Source organism: Pocillopora verrucosa, chromosome 12, assembly GCF_036669915.1.
Source record: "Pocillopora verrucosa isolate sample1 chromosome 12, ASM3666991v2, whole genome shotgun sequence".
NCBI classification, from domain to species: Eukaryota; Metazoa; Cnidaria; class Anthozoa; order Scleractinia; family Pocilloporidae; genus Pocillopora; species Pocillopora verrucosa.
In genome coordinates, this window is record NC_089323.1 from 904,855 (window position 1) to 924,587 (window position 19,733).

The window sequence follows — 19,733 nt, forward strand, 5'->3', positions numbered from 1 at the left end:
TATGAATTTTCTTGAAACTTTAACTCCAAAAATATGATTTGTAATTATCCTGTTCTGCTGCTGTACATTTCCATGCAAACAGTTTGAAGAATTTGTTATTACATCAACATAGCTCTCTTAATCTGATTGAAGTGTCTATTCTCGTCACAAGTTAAATGAATTATATACAAAAATTGTGAGGAGAATTTGCATGTCAAACACTTTTGGGAGTGTTGTGTTAGTGTTAAGGTAATCCAATTCGTCATGTAGGTTATCCCTGCCTACTAGGCAAGACAAATAAAATATCTGGTAAACAGCAAATAGCAACTGGCACTCCTGTAATTTATTTCTATAAAAAGAAATGCTATATTTAGTCACAATAATACACTGACAGATGTCTCTCTCTAGAATTGTGTACTATCTTTTAAAAAATGTACTCCTGTGATGCATTAGAACTAAAGAAAAACTATCAATTTATTCCCTAACTAGTCATAAAATCTAATTTTAGATCTGTTATGTGTCTGCTTTTCTCCATAAATCAATATAAAAATTAGAAAATACAGAATTCAGAATTCTTCTGGGTTTTAATTTTTTTGAAATTTCAACTACAGTGTACTGAGATTAATAGATGTAATTATGAAAGGGACAGAAATTAATTCCAGAAGCATAAATAAAATGATGCTAACATGAAAAAGCCCATTAATAATTTTAGTGTAGCATTACTACAAAATCTTTTCTTAATGTTTAACAACCCCTAATCTTCAACTGTTTAACTAAATGATTCATACAAATATTCTAGAAGCTTTAAAGCACTAAATACATTTTGGAATGTTATGTACAAACTTTCTATAAACATAAGAATGTGCACATATGATTTTGAAACATGTGATTGAAGAATTAGATGAAAAAGTCCTGTCAGTTTTCCACATTCTGAAGTAGTTTAAGAGAGTTCACTTCACTAAATATCTAAGGTAAAAAAATTGAACAGCTGCACATGTCAGCTCCAACATAGTTCAACTTCTCAGTCAGAATGGCTTAAAATGGTTACAGGATGTGTGGACAAGACTGTCATATGAGAATCCACTAACTACCAAATAAGGAGTAGAGCTCTTTAAAAGAATCTGTGGCAACCATTTCAATAGAATTGTTATAATCTTCCTCTGACACTCTTCTTCCATTTTTCTTCCATCCACGGAAAAAGTTTATAATGCTCAGCTTGGGTTTTCCATCAATCTGTTGTTCTGACTCTGGCTGGTCAGGCTCAGCTGAGAAGTGGCCAACTTCAAATGCGACCACAGCTGCGTGATCTAGCTTCCCTGGCAGGTCTCGCATATGCCGGGAAATTTCTTTATCTCTGGCTCGCCGATATCTCTTGTCTGTTGTAGTTAAGCGCTGATCATCTTTGCTGATTTGCTCCAGATATTTGCGCTTTTTGTCAGTGCACACTATAACATGTGAAAGGAGCTTGGCACAGACATGGCGTGCTGAGATATGATCTTCGAGACTTTCTTTCTGGATCACCTAGAAGGAAAAGTGAAAACATATTAAGACATAATGTGCAATAAAAAGTGACGACAACCAACTTTTTTGAACTGAAGTAAAATGATGCAAACATGCAAGAGGCTATTCCACTGCACCTATCCTCCAAGGATTTCAAATTGAAAACGTAGGGAGACATGCCAAGATGAAAGTGTCTCTCTCCTATGAAAACTATATGACAACTTTGTTTTCTCTTCTGTTGCCATTGTTTAATTAAACTTTTCAAAATTCATGCTTTCTCCTAATGAGAATGAAGCTTAGTGTATGATATTGGCTATAAAGAAGACAAGACCATGACAATCGAACCTGGAAATTAATTCTACCTCCCATGACATGTGGTGACAAGGAGTATTGCTCCCCTCCCCCTCCCCCCCCCCCTGTGGGATGCTTGTCCATTTCCAATTACCCTTCCACCCCTCCCCAGCATTTTATCAGGTTTCCCTGACAATTCACTGGATACCCATTTACACTCCTGAGTGGAGAGATGCACTGTGTAGGTAAAGTACCCACACTATCCTAGAAATATGAAAAATACAAGTGCTTGGTTTACCTCTGTCATGTCAGCAAGCATCTTTTGGTGCCTTGCAATGGGAGCATCATACGTGCGCTGTGGAATGTCCTGATCACTTCTGCTGCTACTAGTCAGGGAGGAAATTACTTCCTGATCCCTAGCACTCCTATTGATTTCATGCAGCATGGAGTCAAGACTGTGGGTTCGCACTAGTTCAGAACTTGTACAGTGATTACACTGAGCTATCACAGGATCAAAGTTATCAGAAACACCATCGCTAGTAAGAAAGACAATGTCTCCTGCGTCGAGAAAGGTGAATGAGAAAGTTAAATTTCTCAAATCGGGGTTGTAGCCATCCACAGGACCCAAAGAGCCGCCAGGATCGCGCATGTCTCTCTCCTGGGTGTCATAATGGGAGCCAATAGTGACCTCTTGGACACCTTTGCTTTTTCTGTGAACAAAGGCAAGGCTGTCCCCAACATTGACAACACAAAGTCCCCATCTGTCCATTTCTTTGAGTTGACAAACAACAGCCACGCAAAGAGTTGTCATCGTTGCATTCTTATTAATGATGCATTTCTGTGCATTCTCAAATGCTTCAAAGAGCATGCACATGATCTCTCGAGTTGTAGTTGCTGTGTACAAATGCTGGCTTAAATGATGGAGGCATCCAGCTACAGCGCATCTTGCAGCTAACCTTGAATTCTCTCCCCAGTTTACGCCATCAGCTAGAGCAAGAATGCAACTGTTTTCTCCAGCAATCACTGCAAAGACATCAGCTACTGGATCTCCTGAAAATAACTTTGTGATTGGATTGCAATCATACAGTGAGGTTCCAATTCCATAAGCGCGGGAGTGCCCCTTTATCCATTCCCCAAATGGATCACAATCTTTCGCTTTCTTGGTTTTCTTACACTCTGGTTTACTGCTAAGCTCTAGAATGATGTTCTTTGCACCATCATCTGGGCCTGTTGCCGCAGCATAAAATTTTTTGCTTGGTTGGACAATTCTGTGGCATGGCAAATCGCAATAATTACTGCTCCACTCAACTTCACTTTCTCTGACCATTATTTCTCTAAAAGGCAAAGAAGAGAAAGATTCAGGTAAGTTTGAATCTTCACTAGCAGGAAGTTACCCATTTCTTTAAATATATGGCCAGTTTCCATGCGAGTGGTCAAGATTTTTCCCAAATTCACACCCACACTACTTGCCTTTTTAATAGCATGGAAAAAAATCACAATTACCAAGAGTAACCTTTTCAGCCACACAAATTGTTCCAATTTGCATTTTATTTTTAAGCTTTGCAAATGGTGAGGTTAGTGTGTTGTTGCTTATAAACTTGGAAAATTTAAGCATGATGTGCAATGTTCAGCCTTCTTTAAAAATCCCTCTCTGTCTGGGTAAGTAAACCACACTGTTCTGAAGGTTTTTCCCTCTCCATCTTCTAAATTTTCTTTCATTCCTGATTGAGAAACAAACCCTTTCTCGTTTTCTTAATTCAAAGAAACTAAAAAGCTTTTTCATAATTCCTCCATTGCACAATGAGAAAATCAACCAAATAAATTTCAGAACGTAATACATATATTACTACAGATGTATCTAGACTATACTAAAGGTCACTTTTGAATTGGGTGCCCTCACAATTAAAGATGAACTACCCTACTAGAGGTCATTTCCCCTACATTATGCTGTCAGAGTCTGTCCACACCCAAAACCAGAGAAAGCATCATCATCATTACCACATCTGCTAGCAAGTGCTAATTCAAAAGTTTCTCATTTCTCTCAACTGACAATAGTACTTCCAAACAAAAACAAACCCCTAATGGATGTTAGTTATGTAACTACGCATTCACGTGTAAATGCACGTGTTTGACTTTGTTACGCAGAAAATAACTGTAACAAAATTTACATTAATAACACCTTTTTTTGAATTTTCGCCTCAAAAAAATTAAACTGCATGAGTTCTTAGAGCTAGGGCAGGCTAGAAATACCCTTCCAGTAAAAAGGTCATTGCGAAATCGAAAGGGCAGAGACAGGTTAACTTTTTCAACTTATTATAAATTGTTATGTAAGTTTACGAGTAGACAGCGCTGACTGGGGCCAGACGACCCAACTGCCCCAAAAACTAGCTTCATCGAAACTGTTAATAGAAATTGTCGATCAAAATTCTCAACTCATTCTGATTAAAAAAAAAATGTTTGCCAAAAGAAAGACATAGTAAAGATTTCTATACCAAAGAGCTGCCTCAGACCAGTTAGCGTCTTGACCTTTCTTCAAAAAGAGATTACGACCTACCCTGTTTTTCTCAGCCGTGATTGTTTATCAGATTCTAGTCCAATTCACACCTCCAGGGCACTCGGCAATACGGACAAATCAGAAACGAAGCTCAAAAACACATTGCACAACTTCGCGAGAAGAGCTCACAGCGAAAGTGATACTACACTCAGTGCGAAGTGTAATTCTATATACGATTTGTTACGTTGTCATCACAATCAGAACAAACAAGGTCATGACCTTAATACAGCAAAAAGGGAATCAGCGAAGCGTGTGCTGGTTTCCATCGCTGATTTACCAAATTAGTCCCTTAATTTCGTTGCGACATAGAATCTAGCATTTCGATTCGAGTAAAATTTGCTAAGGATTCTTGTTAACTAAAGAATTTGATATTTGATTTGATCGCGATAGCGTGAAAGACACGGCAAACAATACGTTTACGAGTCTGTCGGTATGTTAAACTTTAACAATACATCGATTTAATTGATCAGCCGTCTGCTTCGAAATACATAAACCTAAAGCTGTAATTTTCAATTGTAAATTGCCAATATGCGCTCTAGCAATACACATATGACGAGACGAGAGATGCTTTGAAAGGAGTTTTAATTCGTCTCGAGTTACAATTCAAGCTTCAAGGAGGTGCAGCTCAAGAAAGCTGGAAGCTGACAAACAACAACAACTGCTTAATATTCCGCCGATTTGTGCATAAGTAAAATTCATTTACCAAATTCCTACCTCATCTTTTCATGCAATATCTTCGAAAAATCCAAATTTCCGTCGAGAGAAACGGTTTCATCTTCATCTGAATTGTAGTCGCTCACGATACCACTATCTAAATTTTCGTTTGAGAGCATATCCCTAATGGTTTTCGACCCCAAAACGAAGGCATCAATGTCGACCATTTTGTATTCAAAATCGTCTGGAGCACAAAAATGTATATTAGCTCGATTTGACCAGTTTTACAAACTAAAAATCTTACGCCCGATCATATCCTGATCTCGTTACTAATTACATCGCTTATGTCGGAGACTGGAGGCGTATCAGGATCACGTGTTGTCTCGATGACGTAGGTTCTGAATACGTGCCGAACGTCAAACCTCCTACGCCAGTCTGTTACTGTAAACTCTATTTCGAAATTTGTCAACATGAGACATGACGACGCGTTTTAAAGCTTTTAACAATCACTTGTAGCCTTTTCTTTTACAAACAGATGACGAATTACAGGAATATTGGACCTTCCAATTCACTTGTACTTTAAACTTAGGCATCCAATTTCATTTAAACAAATAAACCTTAAATTTAAGTTTTGAAGTTCACCGGGACTCGCAAGTCAACTCTTTTCCAGTTGGCTTCAACGAATTTTTTTGTATGATAACTGCAGAAAATTTACATTGTATAGAATAATATTATCTCACTGCCGTTTTTTCATTTTGTTTTTAAATTTTGCTTGGACGAATTCACCTCTGCCCCCGTACTATAATCCTGTTTATTCAAATGTCAAAACGATTTCGATAGGAATACTTTGGATGGTGGGATGATTAAAAAAAAAAAAAAAAACGCCGCGGTTGAGAAGTAGGACATGCCTCTCAAGAATATTAAGAAAAAAAGAAAAAAAGAGGAATATCAACCCCACCCCAGGTCCGTCATTTCCTAAAACGTTGGCAACGTGCTCTCAAACACGAAAATAAGAGATTATCTGAACAAAATGTAACTCGATCGTGATGCTTCACTGATTCTCTCAAATGAAACTCACAACAAATGTCAAACTCTAGCCTAGCCTTTGAGACTCTCCGGTCAAAGTGCAGACTGGTTCAGCACTTGTTAACTAATTTTAAACATGCATTGTATTCGCTATGAGCTAGTTTCTTTCGCAGCCATCTATTGGGATGTCACGCAACAGACAGAATTGCTGTATGACATCCTAACAAGTTACTTCAGTCTCAATTTGTTTCAGTTTGTTTGTGGCTCGTAGTAATGGAAACTACTCATGATTTGATAATACGCGTTTCTGGAAAGGGTACTCGCCTGGTATTTGACTCCGACTCCTCCTGCGAGGAAATCTTATCACAATTTATGCCCATTTTCAGCGTTGAACCGAATCAGTCGTTGATTCAATTTCTTTTCCATTCGCGAACCTCAAACTCTAACCTCCCGTCGATTAGCGAGTCACATTAATAACCGAATAAGGACGTAATGATCATGTGCTCGTCACGAATCGTCATCGGATAGTGTCACAGCCGATGGGGGTCACGTGAATCTGCCATGTAACCTTTGATACTCGAGAATGTCTGATTAATAACTCTCCTTTTGAACTACTTTACAATTACCATAAACTAGTCATGAGAATTAGCCGATAGGTCACAACTTTATCATGGTGCTGATGACACGGTCTATTCTCGTCATCTTTCTGTTGATTAATGCATCACTGATTGCAGGTGATTTTACAAGTTAATCTCTTCTGAGAGTTCAAGGGTTAAATTCAGTTACTTGCAGTAAGGATGGTTATAAATAATCACCAGATGAGTGCAAATGATGTTCAAGGTCATTCGCACCTTTGCGTTTACTGATTTTACTGTATATCAGATTTAAAATAGCTCATTCACTTGTATTATTACCAATCCAAAATAATATAACAACCTGCTTTAACGATAAGAAAAGGTAAAGCTGAGACTGAACAACCATTTAACCACATGTTTGTCACGCATAAATTCACCTTGTTTGTTTGCTTTTGTTTTCGTGTGTGTTTCCTTTTTTTTTTTTTTTGGTATTTTTAAGGCCCAGTCAGTTTGAAAACCAAGTTTCCTCGAATCTTTGACTTGACAAAATTTCACAAAATTTCACATTGGAAGTCGTTGTGAAGGGGAAACTCTGCATGAAGCTATAACAAGATACTACCAAATAAGTCAGTTTTTGGAATTTTAAGTATTTTCGTTCGTGATAGTTCGTATCTCAGCTTGGAATTTTGCCACTTTTCACATTTAAACATGTAATACTTGTTTATTTCAGTACTACGGTCACGCGATATTTACGGCGCCCATGCGAATGTCCGAAGATCTATAACTTGGTACTATGTAACATAAATCTGTGAACCCTAACTTAAGCACTTTGTACTTTGCCAATCAACAATCACAACAAGATGCGAATGAATCGGCTGAGCTACAAACAAACAACCAAATAGGGAATTTTACGTCATCCATATCCATAAAAAAGTTTCATGATTAACATGTGAACACGCCAAATTGATTAAGATCAATGTTGGCATCTAAGCAGCTGCCCACCTACCCCTCCCCTAACCTAACATTAACCCTAACTTATCATCAGTTGACTATTGTTGGTTAGGAGAGGGGAGTTGCGCAGTTGCTAAGATACTGACAGTGATCCGTTCTTGACGTTTATTGTATTAAAATACATTCAATTTACTGTCTCTTTTCTGATTATTATACAAATTGGAAGCGGATTACAACGAGAATTAAACGGATAACTTCACAAAAATCCTCCGCATTTAGAAGACAATGCTCAGTCATCTTTAACATTTAACGGTGTTTGAACGATTGTAAAATCCAGGAAGTGTGAACAGTTCTCTAAGTGTGTACGCATTGCAAAGCTATGGCCGATCTTACGAATTCACGAAAAGTGAGCGATACAGAAAAGATTTAGTTTGTAAAGAAAAAAAGGGCTAGAAATTTTAAATCATCCAAGGGAGGTAATAAAAAAAAAATTTAAAAAAAAGTTACTCAAGCTTCTCTAAAAAGTGAACTTTTTCATCACGCGACATTGGTGTGATACAAAACATGGAGATAAAACAACCTGACGATTGAAGCCCCATTGGGATTGGGTTACGTGCGTGAGGGGGCTTGGGGTCGGATATCCCGTATTCGGATTTCCCTTCCATTCAATTTTATCCTTGATTGTATGGCCCCATATCGCCCAAGGCGGAATCCTAGATGGCTTTATGACGAGCAATTAAGTTGTAAAGAAAAAGTGATACTTATCAAAAAAAAAAGTAAAAACAAAGATTCTCTCTACAAAATTACCTAGGATGAATCACAACAAACGCAGTAATAATTGAATTTCGAAATATTTTTATCTTTGTTTGTTTTAATTAAAATCCGTCGAACTCGAGATATATTCTCGTTTGTTCAAGTGACTAGCGAATGGTTCGGACATGACCACTGTCACGATAAATTTACACAAAACTTACAAAAATGACTTCCCTTCGATGCAGATAAAATTCTATGTTTGCGCATATCTAGCTAAAATAAACTCGTAACCATAACTGTAGCTGCTATGCCACCAAATTAGGTGAAAAAAGGGTACGACTTTGCATCCGACTGCTTCCCGTAAGGATAAACTTGTCTCTTTTTTTTAACCGGATATACATGCCCTTAAAAGAACAGATTATTGTAGTCTCTCACTATTCGAGATCAATTACTTGCCAAGCCAAATTAGGCGGAAATGGATACTCCTTTATATCCAACTGATGCCATATAGGAGAAAGTTTTGCGGCGTCTACTTATATGGCAAAATGTGTTCAGAAAACGAAGCCGGGAAGTAAACGCACATCTTCTTTCCATGTTCCCTTACGCTCATGTTCGTTACCGGTTGAAAGGCGGAGAGTTCGCAAAGCGTCCGAGAGTACGAGGCAGGAGAAGCGTGAACTTATGCGATTGACGAAAATGAATTTTATCTCGCGGGGGAGGGGAGGGTAATTGCGAAGATGAACGCCATTAGAATACAGATGATGCTTTTCTGAGCAAAACCGATCAGCAACCGTTTTTTCCTTTTTTTCAGTGTTTCAGTTTTACTCAATTCCTTCCCTTGATTGACAATAAATGTGTTTTTTCTATGACTCACTGGTCTCACTTAATGTTGCTTAACATTTCGCGTGGGCGTCCTGTTAGTTGGCATAAAAGCTTGCCCATCTTTTCCGAAGTGTGTGGGAAATTAAACTCAGGCATCAAATTTCCATTGAGCATTTCTTTACAGTATTTTCACGGTAGCCAATTAATGGGCTCCTGATTTTTATTATTAATGAAGGGCCCACATCACCGCCTGGTTTAATAGCTCAGGTTGTAGAGCTCCAGACTGCTGTGCGGTTATGTGCTCCAGCCATATTTCAATAAATTTCAAAAATTGCAAACTGCTTTATGCAGTTTGGCTAAAGTTCCCTGCAAAGTATTATAAAATGCATCAGAGCATAGCCGCATGGATGATGCGCTATTTAAAAATTCTACATCATATGAAGATAATGAATATGAATACCTCATGTGACTGACCTCGATTACCCTTTAGGTCATTATCATATATTATAACTACATAAACAAACCTGGATGCCGTCCAAAAACGTGAGTGAAAAAGAGTTTGTCTCAGTGACACGGGAATCGAGAGTGGTAGCGACCGAACACGTTCCGACTCGAAATTAATCTCTTCTCTTCCTTAATATTTTGTTTCTTGCTTTCTTTCGACTTGAACCTTTCGTACATACATTTGCATGAAAAAATTTAGGTCGATGGAGGAGGAACGAAATATTATTACATTCACTCCGTGGTAAGGTCTGCTGCCAGCCATGCTTTAACGAACGACCTTACTACACTACGTTTGCCCAAAAATATTTTCCTTTTCAGATTAGACAAGAGAAATGAATTGACCATAATTGTTGCGGCAAATTTGAAAGCTCCATGCTCCTAATTTTCCGATTCCCCGAGACGAATTCAATCCCAATTTTACGATTAAGAATGAGGCTTCGGTTCGCTGACTCCATCCCAAAAATGTAGCCGCGCAATTCAAACTAAGTGCCAGACATTTCTACTCGAATAAACTACTTTAGTCGACTTTGGCATACCCATTTGATATTTTAAGCTAATTTTATTGGTGATTCCTCGTCATCTTCTCACCAACTTTCGATCTCGGACAGTAAAAGTCCACTTGTACTAGGTAACTGATCTCAGACTTAGCGCGGCCACAGAGCTCTCTCAACCCCTGAACTGCGCTCAAAATTCGCTAGTTTTCCAATGATATATTTCCGCATGACTTCAAGCGAAGTGCAATGTCATTTACATGCAGAATATTATATTCGTAGTCAGTTTTATGAGGATACTTTACGGAAGGAGCAGTGGTCCGAATTTATTATTACAACTCTCTTCTGAGCTTCATGCATTTAATCCCGCAAAATTTAAACAGTATTTTTTAGGTTGAGGGGACACTCAAATAAGGCCTTGGCATAAACAATTCTTCAAGTTGTAATAGAAAAGTAATTGTGAACTGGTTTTTTAGTTCGTTGGCATACAGGATGTGTGATCACGCTACGACCCAACTACGTTTAGCATTTTACGTTCCTGATGATTACAATCTCGAAATTTTACCTTCCTTAACTGTGTTCTTGCCTTATATATTTTTAATCCTTTAATCCGCATTAATCTACGCTGAAGCCGTTCACGTCTGATAAATAAACGAGATGCACTGGCTCGCTCCGATTCGTCTTACTTGTGTGCGGTTAGAAACGATGACTGTGCTTTCGATTTGGCAACGAACGAAGAACACTACACTAGTCCTACCTCAAGGTTGGTCGCAAGCTGTCCTACCTTTATGCTGATTTCTTAATCAATTTTTCAGTTTCATCCAAAGTAACAAACTTCCCATGTCTCTGTGATCGAAGTCTATATTTACCTTAAAAACCACCTATTAGCAGTCACAGAGGTTAAATTACCCTACTTCCTTATGTGTCCTTTCTCGAATACGCCGGCACCCACCCTCGGGCTAAATGAGGAATAAGTCCGTCCCACCCCTCCCCCTCATTTTCTAGGGAGGCACGGAAAAAATGTTTTCATCTTAACTTTAATCTGCCATGAAGCTTCAGCGACACATTCATAGCCCATGAGGAAGAACAATTTCTTTCCGGTTGAGCTGGTGCTGCTCATTTCCTTCTCCACATTTTCTCTAGTTCTTCCAGAATCTATCTGCCACAATTTTCTATTGACGCAGGCTACTTGCTTTTAAACCAGCAAGGCGACAAGCTGTTCAATAGGCAAGCGAAAACGACTGACAGTGGCGAGCAGCGAGACAATGAAAAGGCCGGGTCAGGGCACTTAAGAAGGAAAATCACCATATTTTTATGTTTTGTTTTGTTTTGTTTTTTATCTCGCACTCCTTCTCTTGTCCGCAACTAGTCAGGATGACCCTTTTTCTGTTGACTCCCTCGCCGGCAGAAATTGTCGCTATCCTCTCTTCGAGACCAAGTGTAAACACGTGCCTAAATATGCTTCAGATTTGTGTACATTTCATATAATTTATTCATCATTTCCGAAACTAAAAGCGCATCAATCCCCAACTGATGCATTTCGTACTTCATCACGAGAATCAAAACAGATGGTTAGAAACTTTACGTTGACAACGCACAACTTTCTCGTCTCAATTTGAATTTCCTATTCGCATTGCCTGCATCGCGCTGTGCAAATACGTTGGGTTTTCTTAAACATTTAATAAAATCTCATGTCAATTTTTCAGTCCTTCGGGCAAAAAGCTTTCCTAATCACCGATCGTACTGTTGACAGCAAATCACGGTGTCTATCGAACGTGACGCATCGTAGAGTTCCGTGATGTTATGGGAACCGACCATCTTACAATCTATTCCGACAACAAATCACTTTCCTCATGTCAAACGTTTAAGGTGATATTTCTCAAAAGAAACGCACAGTTCCTGTTTTCTGATCACGATGCGATCTGCAGTCTCCATTGTAATCGATAAGGAATTTGCAGAATATCAGTTCTCCTTAACTTTTCAGATTAAGTCAAAGGGACAGGTAATGAGAACGTGCAAGGTCATCAACAATTATTCGTACCAAATTCTTCGAGATTAGATGTTGATAACAAGGAAATTATAATATAGTCGTATGTAATTAATTGTAAGTAAGTTCGGCTCGAGATCTCGGACGTTTTTTTTTTTTCTAAGGCAAGGAATCGGAGTAATCTTATTGTTTGTTTTCCATCATCGCCTAAATTTTTGAATTGAATCGGTAAAATCTAAAATGTGCTGAGCTTTCAAGATTCTGTTATGTCTTGCTAAAATATAAGACGTCTGGATTTCGTTTGATACTGACCGTCATGTAAGTAATTTTGTTCAGCTGTAGTTCGGAGACATCTGCAATTCTCAGGCTTTGCTCTTCTCGAGTGCGGTAAGTCTTTTGTGTCTTCAACGATTTACATAAACTATGAAAATTAACTTCGTACATAAGGTTATATAAAAGGGTAAAACAAAACAATAGGCTTTTGTTTATTATCGAAGCCGTACACGAGTTATATCTTCACGCGCGCTCAGCTTCGTTTCCGGGTGACGAGGTTTACGTGACTCAGACTGCAACACGTGCAGTGGAATCTATTGTTACCACAGGCTGGCCACGTTATTAAATTAAATTCCTGCGAAAATTATAGGGCTTCCACACTGCAGTCGTATTTGGTTCTCTTCGTCTTAGATTGTATTATGAAAAATCAGATTAGGCTCGGCAGCAGCCTTTTCATGAATCAGTGATCCATATCAACAACAGGTCAAAGGTAAGCCTGAGTATCACCTCTTCCATCGGAAAGGGTCTATGGCCAAGCGAGGGTGGGAAGAAGACCTTTCCTTCTTTTTCTCTCCTAAATAACCCCACCCCACTTGGAAAGCCTTGACTCAGACTAAGTCACAGGAGATGAAATTTCGCGATTGCATGATTGTGTGTTTAGCGTGACACGTTTTGTGTTAAATGGGTTCATTCTATGAAAAGCCATTCGAAAGCTTGTCACGAAATGGTTTCTGAGGTTCCAGAAACAAAATGGTTTCCAAAGTACATCTATGAATCAGGGCATTTAAAATCTATGTGGTTGCATGCGAATAAAACTTAGAACAAAATATAGTTTTTTTTGGCAAAAGATGAAAACGTTTTCAAGAAATATTCTGATAACACTGTGAAATCGACTCGAATCTTTTCGCCAAAAAGAGTTTACTGAGGATTTGTGAAGCGAGTTGGAGAGGACGACAAACTGAACAGTACCTAAAAAACAAAGATTTTTATATCTGTTTATAAAAATAACTGAACCCATCCAATAAAAAGATCTTAAAATATTTCAAGAGTATTGTGCCCGAAGTACGGACCATGATCGGGCAAATAAGGGTTTTCTTACCGGAAGTCTGTGGACTCAGCTATAAAGGAAGACAAACAACTTTAAATGTTTTCAACTATGTTTACACGAAAACCACAGTCAGCCAATCAGAAGATATGAGCGTGTTTCGCTTAAGTTTGAGACGTGACTAAAAGGTGAAACAAATCTCTTTCCATACGATGTCCTTCAAATCAATTGCCGATTGTAATAATTTGATTGGTCTGTTAAGTTCAACTGAAAACTGGTAGTTGTGTAAAAAGGGGACTTCCCCCTGAAAAATTTGAAAAGGAATCTCGTAGATGAGGAACGGTTACAAAAATACTATTAACATTTTACCGTAGTGTTTAAAGACTGATTCTTTAGCGCACTTCGATGTGCCCTTGATTTTTCATTTTATCAGAGATTCCACCGAGCGCAAATGAGAGAAAATCCATGCAAGAGACACTTTCAATTTCAATAAGTCAGAAAAATTCCCCGCTTTTCATCTAAATACGTACACATTGGCAAGAAATCAACATACAAGTTTCACGACGGGAAAAATACGCAACATCGCTCTACATTGTGTCATTTTCTATTTCTGTTGGCCGAATCATTTTCTTTTTCATTATTTTTATCATTATTATTTTTGGTAATGCGACGGTCTAAAATCACACCGACTTGTTGGGTCGAAGGATTTCGCTCTCCTTTTTCCGATCTCAATAAATACAGATCTTGAACTTTGATAGCCTCCGGAGGCTTGACTCGCGCGCGAAAATAATGAAAACATGCTCAATTGGAAAATTGCTTTGTCTGATCTTGTTACAAGATGTAAGCTCCAATCAAAGGTTGACTTTTATCCTGAACCGCACAAGAGCAGCGTTTAATAATGTGGTAATAAGGTCATAGATTTGATAGGGTTTTACTTCAGTTACAAATTTAACCAAATCTAGATGTAATAGCTCGTCGAGTTTAGCAGATTCATGAAGCATTTCACCTTAAAATTTAACTTAAAGCCTGTTTTACGAGACAATGTTTACGATGCGGTCTATTAGCGTCATACGGTGTCTCATGACTTCAAGGCGCTTGTGGTTTTTAGTAGTAGAAAATAAAATAAACAGTTTCTTTTCGAGGATTTTTGCGGGGGAATCGCAATAGCCCTACATGGTTCTATATCTGCCTTATGTCTTGCGCGATCCGCCTCACGCGAAAACTACATGCGGATGCACGAGAAGCAAAGTTTTGTGTTGGCTTGTAACCTCACCTGAGTCCCAACGAACTGCGAATGAAGAGTCTTCTCAAGGAAAAAGGTTTTTGTACCACAGGAGCGAACGTTTTTGAAATCTTCCGCGGAGGATCGGAATTTTCTTGCGCCGTGGGTGTACTCATTTTCTCCTTTCAAGTGCCAGATCACTACTGTACGAGGCAATCCATAAAATGGACTACAAACAAATGGACGCTTAGAAAATTCATACGGTAACTGAAATCTGATCTGTCAATAAAGGACTTCTTAATCACATGCGCGAAAATCAGTCACGGAAGAAAATTAAATCGTCACGCGATGTAAAGTGACAGGTGATCCTTTGTTAAAGATTCTGTCTGAAGTAAACTTTCAGAGCAGAGGTTACAAATGTTACTTTCGTAACATTTGTAGAGTGTCAAAGAACTTAAGTTTCGTTCGTGACCTCACTGTGTCAAAATTTCTCGATGCGCTTGTTTTGTTTTTTTTTTGGTTCTGTTGTCGCTGATGCGTTGCATTTTACTCGGTTTATTGAAAACACCAAGAAGGACAACGGTGTTAGTAAAGCAATTTTGATGAAATGCAACAACATTTTTCAAATGTAGCAATGTCATTTACAAAAGAGGTGACCTGAATGCAAAAACCTAACGCGATTGCGTGAGACTAATTCTGACAATCGTCTCTGTCAGGAGCAATTTAATACTTGTATGGTACAGTTATGTAAATAATACTGAAGACTTAGGTTGCAGATCACTCAAAAGTGCGTTGAAAAAATTATTGCACTAAGCTGCAAATTTTTCTCATACAAATACCTCAGCTCGCCTGCCCAAGAAGAGACGGCTAAAAATTATTCCCTTCGCTCCGCCATTTTGTTCAATATGAACACTTCCAGGAACCCATTGGGACCTGACCTTGTCCAACTGTCTCGAGAGAGACTGGTGAGGAGATAGCTGTGACAACCCACAACTCCGCAAAGTTGTCTTAAGGGGAAAGATTGTCTCGGCTACCCTTAAATATATAACTAGGGCTTAAGTCTTTTTAGAATAACACCTTACCTGAGAAAGTTCCCGACTTTGCCCCGTAAGTAATTCCACATGGACTCTCCTGTGAGCTTGAATACTTTTTCCTATTTCTTTTGCAGCAACGCAACGTAGTTTTCAGTCACCAGTGACCCCTAATCGATGTTGATAATCCCAAACGGTTGACACGAAAATTAACTGAAACACCTAAGAGAGATAAAAACAAATTAAGCTTGACGTTCTTATTTGTTCATCTATAACACGTTTTGAGAAAATTATAAGTACTGGTCAGAGCTGTGTTATTTTAAATGATGAAACTCTGCATGCAAAGAATTTTATTGACGTTCAATGCAATTTTCAGTTAACCAGAAGTTGGATAAATTTAACCGAATTATTATAACGATAGGTTTTTCGCCCACAACTGGACTTTTGCGGGGAACGTAACAATAACAGGGGAAATGGCTTGGTAAGCACCGCTTAGCTGCGAGAACAGAAATTCGTCACGATTTCCTGATACAGGGGTCCTGCTTCGGCGGACTTACTTCGGACGTCAAGGATCATACTCAATTGGGTTCCACCAAAAATTTTATTTCAGTTTATGGCGACAACTGACTTGACCTCAAGCGTAATCAACTATGTAATCTAAAAGGCTTCACAATGTACTTGCTTAGGTACTATCGAGCCACTGATTCTATTGTATCCCAAATTTAAAATATTTAGATAGTATCACAAAAGAAGCGAATGCTGTTTAAAGTTATCGATTTTACTTGGATCTTCCATCTATTCCGGAATGCACGAACTAAGAGAATGGAGATTAAACTCGCATCTTCGGAATTAAAAGTATATATCTTAGCAACGTAGGAAGTAAACTGAGCGAGCAGTTAATTAAAAAATTTCTGCTTATCTATGCGATACTGGTTTTAAGTTTGAGCAAGTAGCAACGAGGAAATTTAACGTATGAAAAGAACTTATTTACGGACGCAAGTTCAGCTGACAACTTCCTTGAGAAGTTATTTCCAGAAAAGGTCTCTACCAGGAAGATTTAATCATCATTGCCCGCTTAGGATAACATCACAAAAGGACCGATGAACAGGTGCACCAAAAGGCGAATACAAAGCAATACAGTATAATTGTTTTTGAAAGAACTTAAGTCCGAAATCGTTTCGATCTTCATTCGTAATTTTATTTAACATAAACACGAACAACGATTAATTAGAACAAGAAAGTACTGTTACATTTTTATAACAAAATTGAAAGTTTTTTCTTTATAATTTTCTAAGCTTTCTGCTGAAGGCAGCGGGTTTCCAAAGACTATCAACTAAAAAGTTAATTTTAATATATTTAAAACGTGATACAATCGCGTGCCTCACCTGACAAAAAAAATGACGATGCAAAACACATAATGCAAATTTACAACTATTCTTGAAATATAGTTGATATTCACGTCATTTCATCTCACCCGACAAGTTTGTTCACAAAGGAAAAAATCTTTCACAGCAATTTTCGTCCTTGCAAGGAATCGCGAGAATTTTTTGAGTAGCAAAAGGTTTCAAGTCTTACTTTCGAAACCAAATTTGCTTGAGGTATTGTTATGATAGATGTAGTGGATTTTAAAATGCATAATTTACGACTAACTTTCAGCTAGTCAATTGTAAACGTCTCTATTTATCGAGCAAGTTAAAAGCTTCCTTATTGACTGAATCGCCTCATTTTTTCCTATCTTTTCTGCATAGACCATCATGTTTCATCATGACTTAGAAATCAACTCAGAAAAATAACGCTGAAAATACATTTGGTTCGTTAGAGATGCAAGAAGACAAATGTCTCTTCTGAAAAGAAGGGTGTTCATGGTTTTTTCTTCAACACGCTATAGATCTCGTAGTATCGATTTTCATTCGAATTTAAAATTAAACGCAACATCCTAATTTCTTTCAAGGCAAAAATTTAAGAAATGCTTCTTTTATTTTCCTTCAAATCTCTCTTTTACCTCAGATAACCGGAAGACGGAAACAGACAATGAATCAAACAGAATTCATCGTTTAAGCACATCTGAATACTTTATGCAAAATTTCAAGTAAATAATTTGTGTTGAAGAGAATTGACGACCCAAAAACAAGAAAATTACATACCTCTTTGATTTTATAGGCCTTCGATACCGTTTTTCTAGTTAATAAATAGATAGCTGAGTATTTATATACATCACCATTGTATGAAAAGATGCCAATGTACAAAAATAGAGGGAATTTTTCGAAGAATTGAATAATTTCTTAAAATAGAAATGATTGTAAACAAACTTCTGCCTTTGTTGATCAGGTTTCACGTGACGTTTTGTTCTTCGATGGTCCCATGCTAATTTCTGAAAATTTCTTTCAGAATGATTCATCCACGAAAAATTGTATAAACATTGAAGTAAATTTGGTTTTCATCCATAAAGCAGACTGTGTTTAACACTTCAAGTCATTTTCACTTTTGAGGAAGGGTTTGCATATCGTCTTCCACCTGTACTGAGCGAAACCACTCAAATAAAACTAAAAATAATCTTCCAAGTAAAATTTAATCCATATTTCTCTCCTGAAAACAATATTTGTAGTATCTTTGAGCGAATTCTGGTATTTGAAGCGGTCAATTAGGCATAAAGTGACAATATTTATGGTATTACATAATGCCACATTTTGTGGAACCTTTAGTAAGCGGTCGTTCTTGAATTGTAGATTCCAGTTTTATTGCTTATATAGTTAGTCTGGAGAATTAAAATTTATTAACTTTTTAACCTTGTGGTATTAAAAAACCAGTGGGTAACCGCTTAATACAGGTTTGACTGTATTGAGGATTGAAAAAGCCGGAGACACCGGGGTACTGGATGGAGGGCTGAGTTTATTGTTTACAACTTCCGCTTGAAATTCTGTGGAGAGTTTTACTTCCGGTTGTTTACAGTTTGCAGTACGTTCCTTCGAATACGACCAACGCCCCGCAAAGCACTAACCTTCCAGCGTTGCTGAAATGGATTTTTCAAATTTACTCTCTCGTTAATAACTATCAAATTGTTTATCGTATTCATCCCGTTGGTACAAAATAGAACAGTATCCTATATTGAAATTATATTTAAAGACTTATTCGCTCTTCAAAGCCACCTTTCATTTCTTCGTGAAATCGCGCGTATAAATCGTGGAAAACAATTCCAGTTACGCAAGCTATGCAAAAACTGATTAGTTTTAGGTGGATATAACCATTATCGCCAATTTTTTTTGGATGAGTCGGAGAACGTGCTCAAGGTATATTTTGGCATATTGTACAGCTGTGAATATTGCGGTTTTCTTACATCAAATATCTCCAAAACAGAGATCTACACGAAATTATGAAACTGGCGTTTTAATAGTCCTTTTCTTGAAAATATTGTATTTAACCGGCCCATATTTTTTAAACTTAGAACATCGAAGATACAAATGCACGCAATAGATACTGTATATAGACAGATTTGTGAAGAGTGAAGAATTATTGACATAACAAAGACCGATCTTAGGGGAAAAATACTGCATGCAAAATTACGCACAAGATAGAAACTGAAATTTGTTCAACTTACGTCCCTGATCGTGACACCAAAACGATTTGTTTGAATATCCTACAGACGGCTTCCATCAAACACGATGCCTTTTCCTCGCATCAAATTGTAAATTCAAAGCATCATCCATCGATTTGTAGGGAACGGAACCCTTAGGCACGTACTTCAGAAAAATAAAGTTTCTAAATTCGTTGGAATGTCATGTATGACAGTAGCATCCGAGATGAGTGACACTTGCGCGGATGACGTCAACCGGATATTGGCTTGATCAGGCAATATCTGTGAGTAATAGCCCTCCGGTTATTGACCAAGCGTGAGGTCAAAGATGGATATTGGCCAAAAACTTTTTTACTGGATTTGTAAACAAGCTGAATCTTTAATAAAGGATTTATTGTGTAGAAATGTAAAGATAGCATTCAAGAAATGCAAAATAGATCATCAAAACGGTTCGCAGATTTCGTCGTTGTATCTGTCCTAAAGATTGACGTCCTTTTTCGATTC

At 37.8% G+C, this 19,733-nt stretch overlaps 1 protein-coding gene across 8 annotated transcripts; it reads right to left on the reverse strand.

Annotated features, from left to right (window-relative positions):
• Nucleotides 1–300: 300 nt before the first annotated feature.
• LOC131769611 (PP2C-like domain-containing protein CG9801) lies at nucleotides 301–19,405 on the reverse strand. 8 transcript variants are annotated; one of them, XM_059085339.2, is made up of 4 exons: nucleotides 19,254–19,405; nucleotides 15,710–15,880; nucleotides 2,069–3,104; nucleotides 301–1,500 (listed from the first exon to the last, which is right to left on the reverse strand). In XM_059085339.2, exons 2-4 carry the CDS (start codon nucleotides 15,748–15,750, stop codon nucleotides 1,063–1,065), a joined length of 1,515 nt encoding a protein of 504 aa, XP_058941322.1. In that variant the 5' UTR covers nucleotides 15,751–15,880; nucleotides 19,254–19,405; the 3' UTR covers nucleotides 301–1,062. The 8 variants fall into 8 exon arrangements, with proteins under 8 accessions (XP_058941322.1, XP_066015822.1, XP_058941320.1 ...); XM_066159725.1 differs by lacking the exon at nucleotides 19,254–19,405 and adding an exon at nucleotides 17,803–17,917; XM_059085337.2 differs by lacking the exons at nucleotides 15,710–15,880; nucleotides 19,254–19,405 and adding an exon at nucleotides 14,679–14,889.
• Between the last annotated feature and the right edge of the window lie 328 nt (nucleotides 19,406–19,733).

What these genes read in the sequence shown, in the direction of transcription:
- LOC131769611 (XM_059085336.2), bottom strand. Translation starts at nt 5,205, where the DNA reads ATGGTCGACATTGATGCCTTCGTTTTGGGGTCGAAAACCATTAGGGAT. An exon ending in ATATTGCATGAAAAGATGAG is followed by an intron (nt 3,105 to 5,038) that starts GTAGGAATTTGG and finishes TTTGCCTTTTAG; the next exon opens with AGAAATAATGGTCAGAGAAA. An exon ending in TGCTTGCTGACATGACAGAG is followed by an intron (nt 1,501 to 2,068) that starts GTAAACCAAGCA and finishes TTTTCCTTCTAG; the next exon opens with GTGATCCAGAAAGAAAGTCT.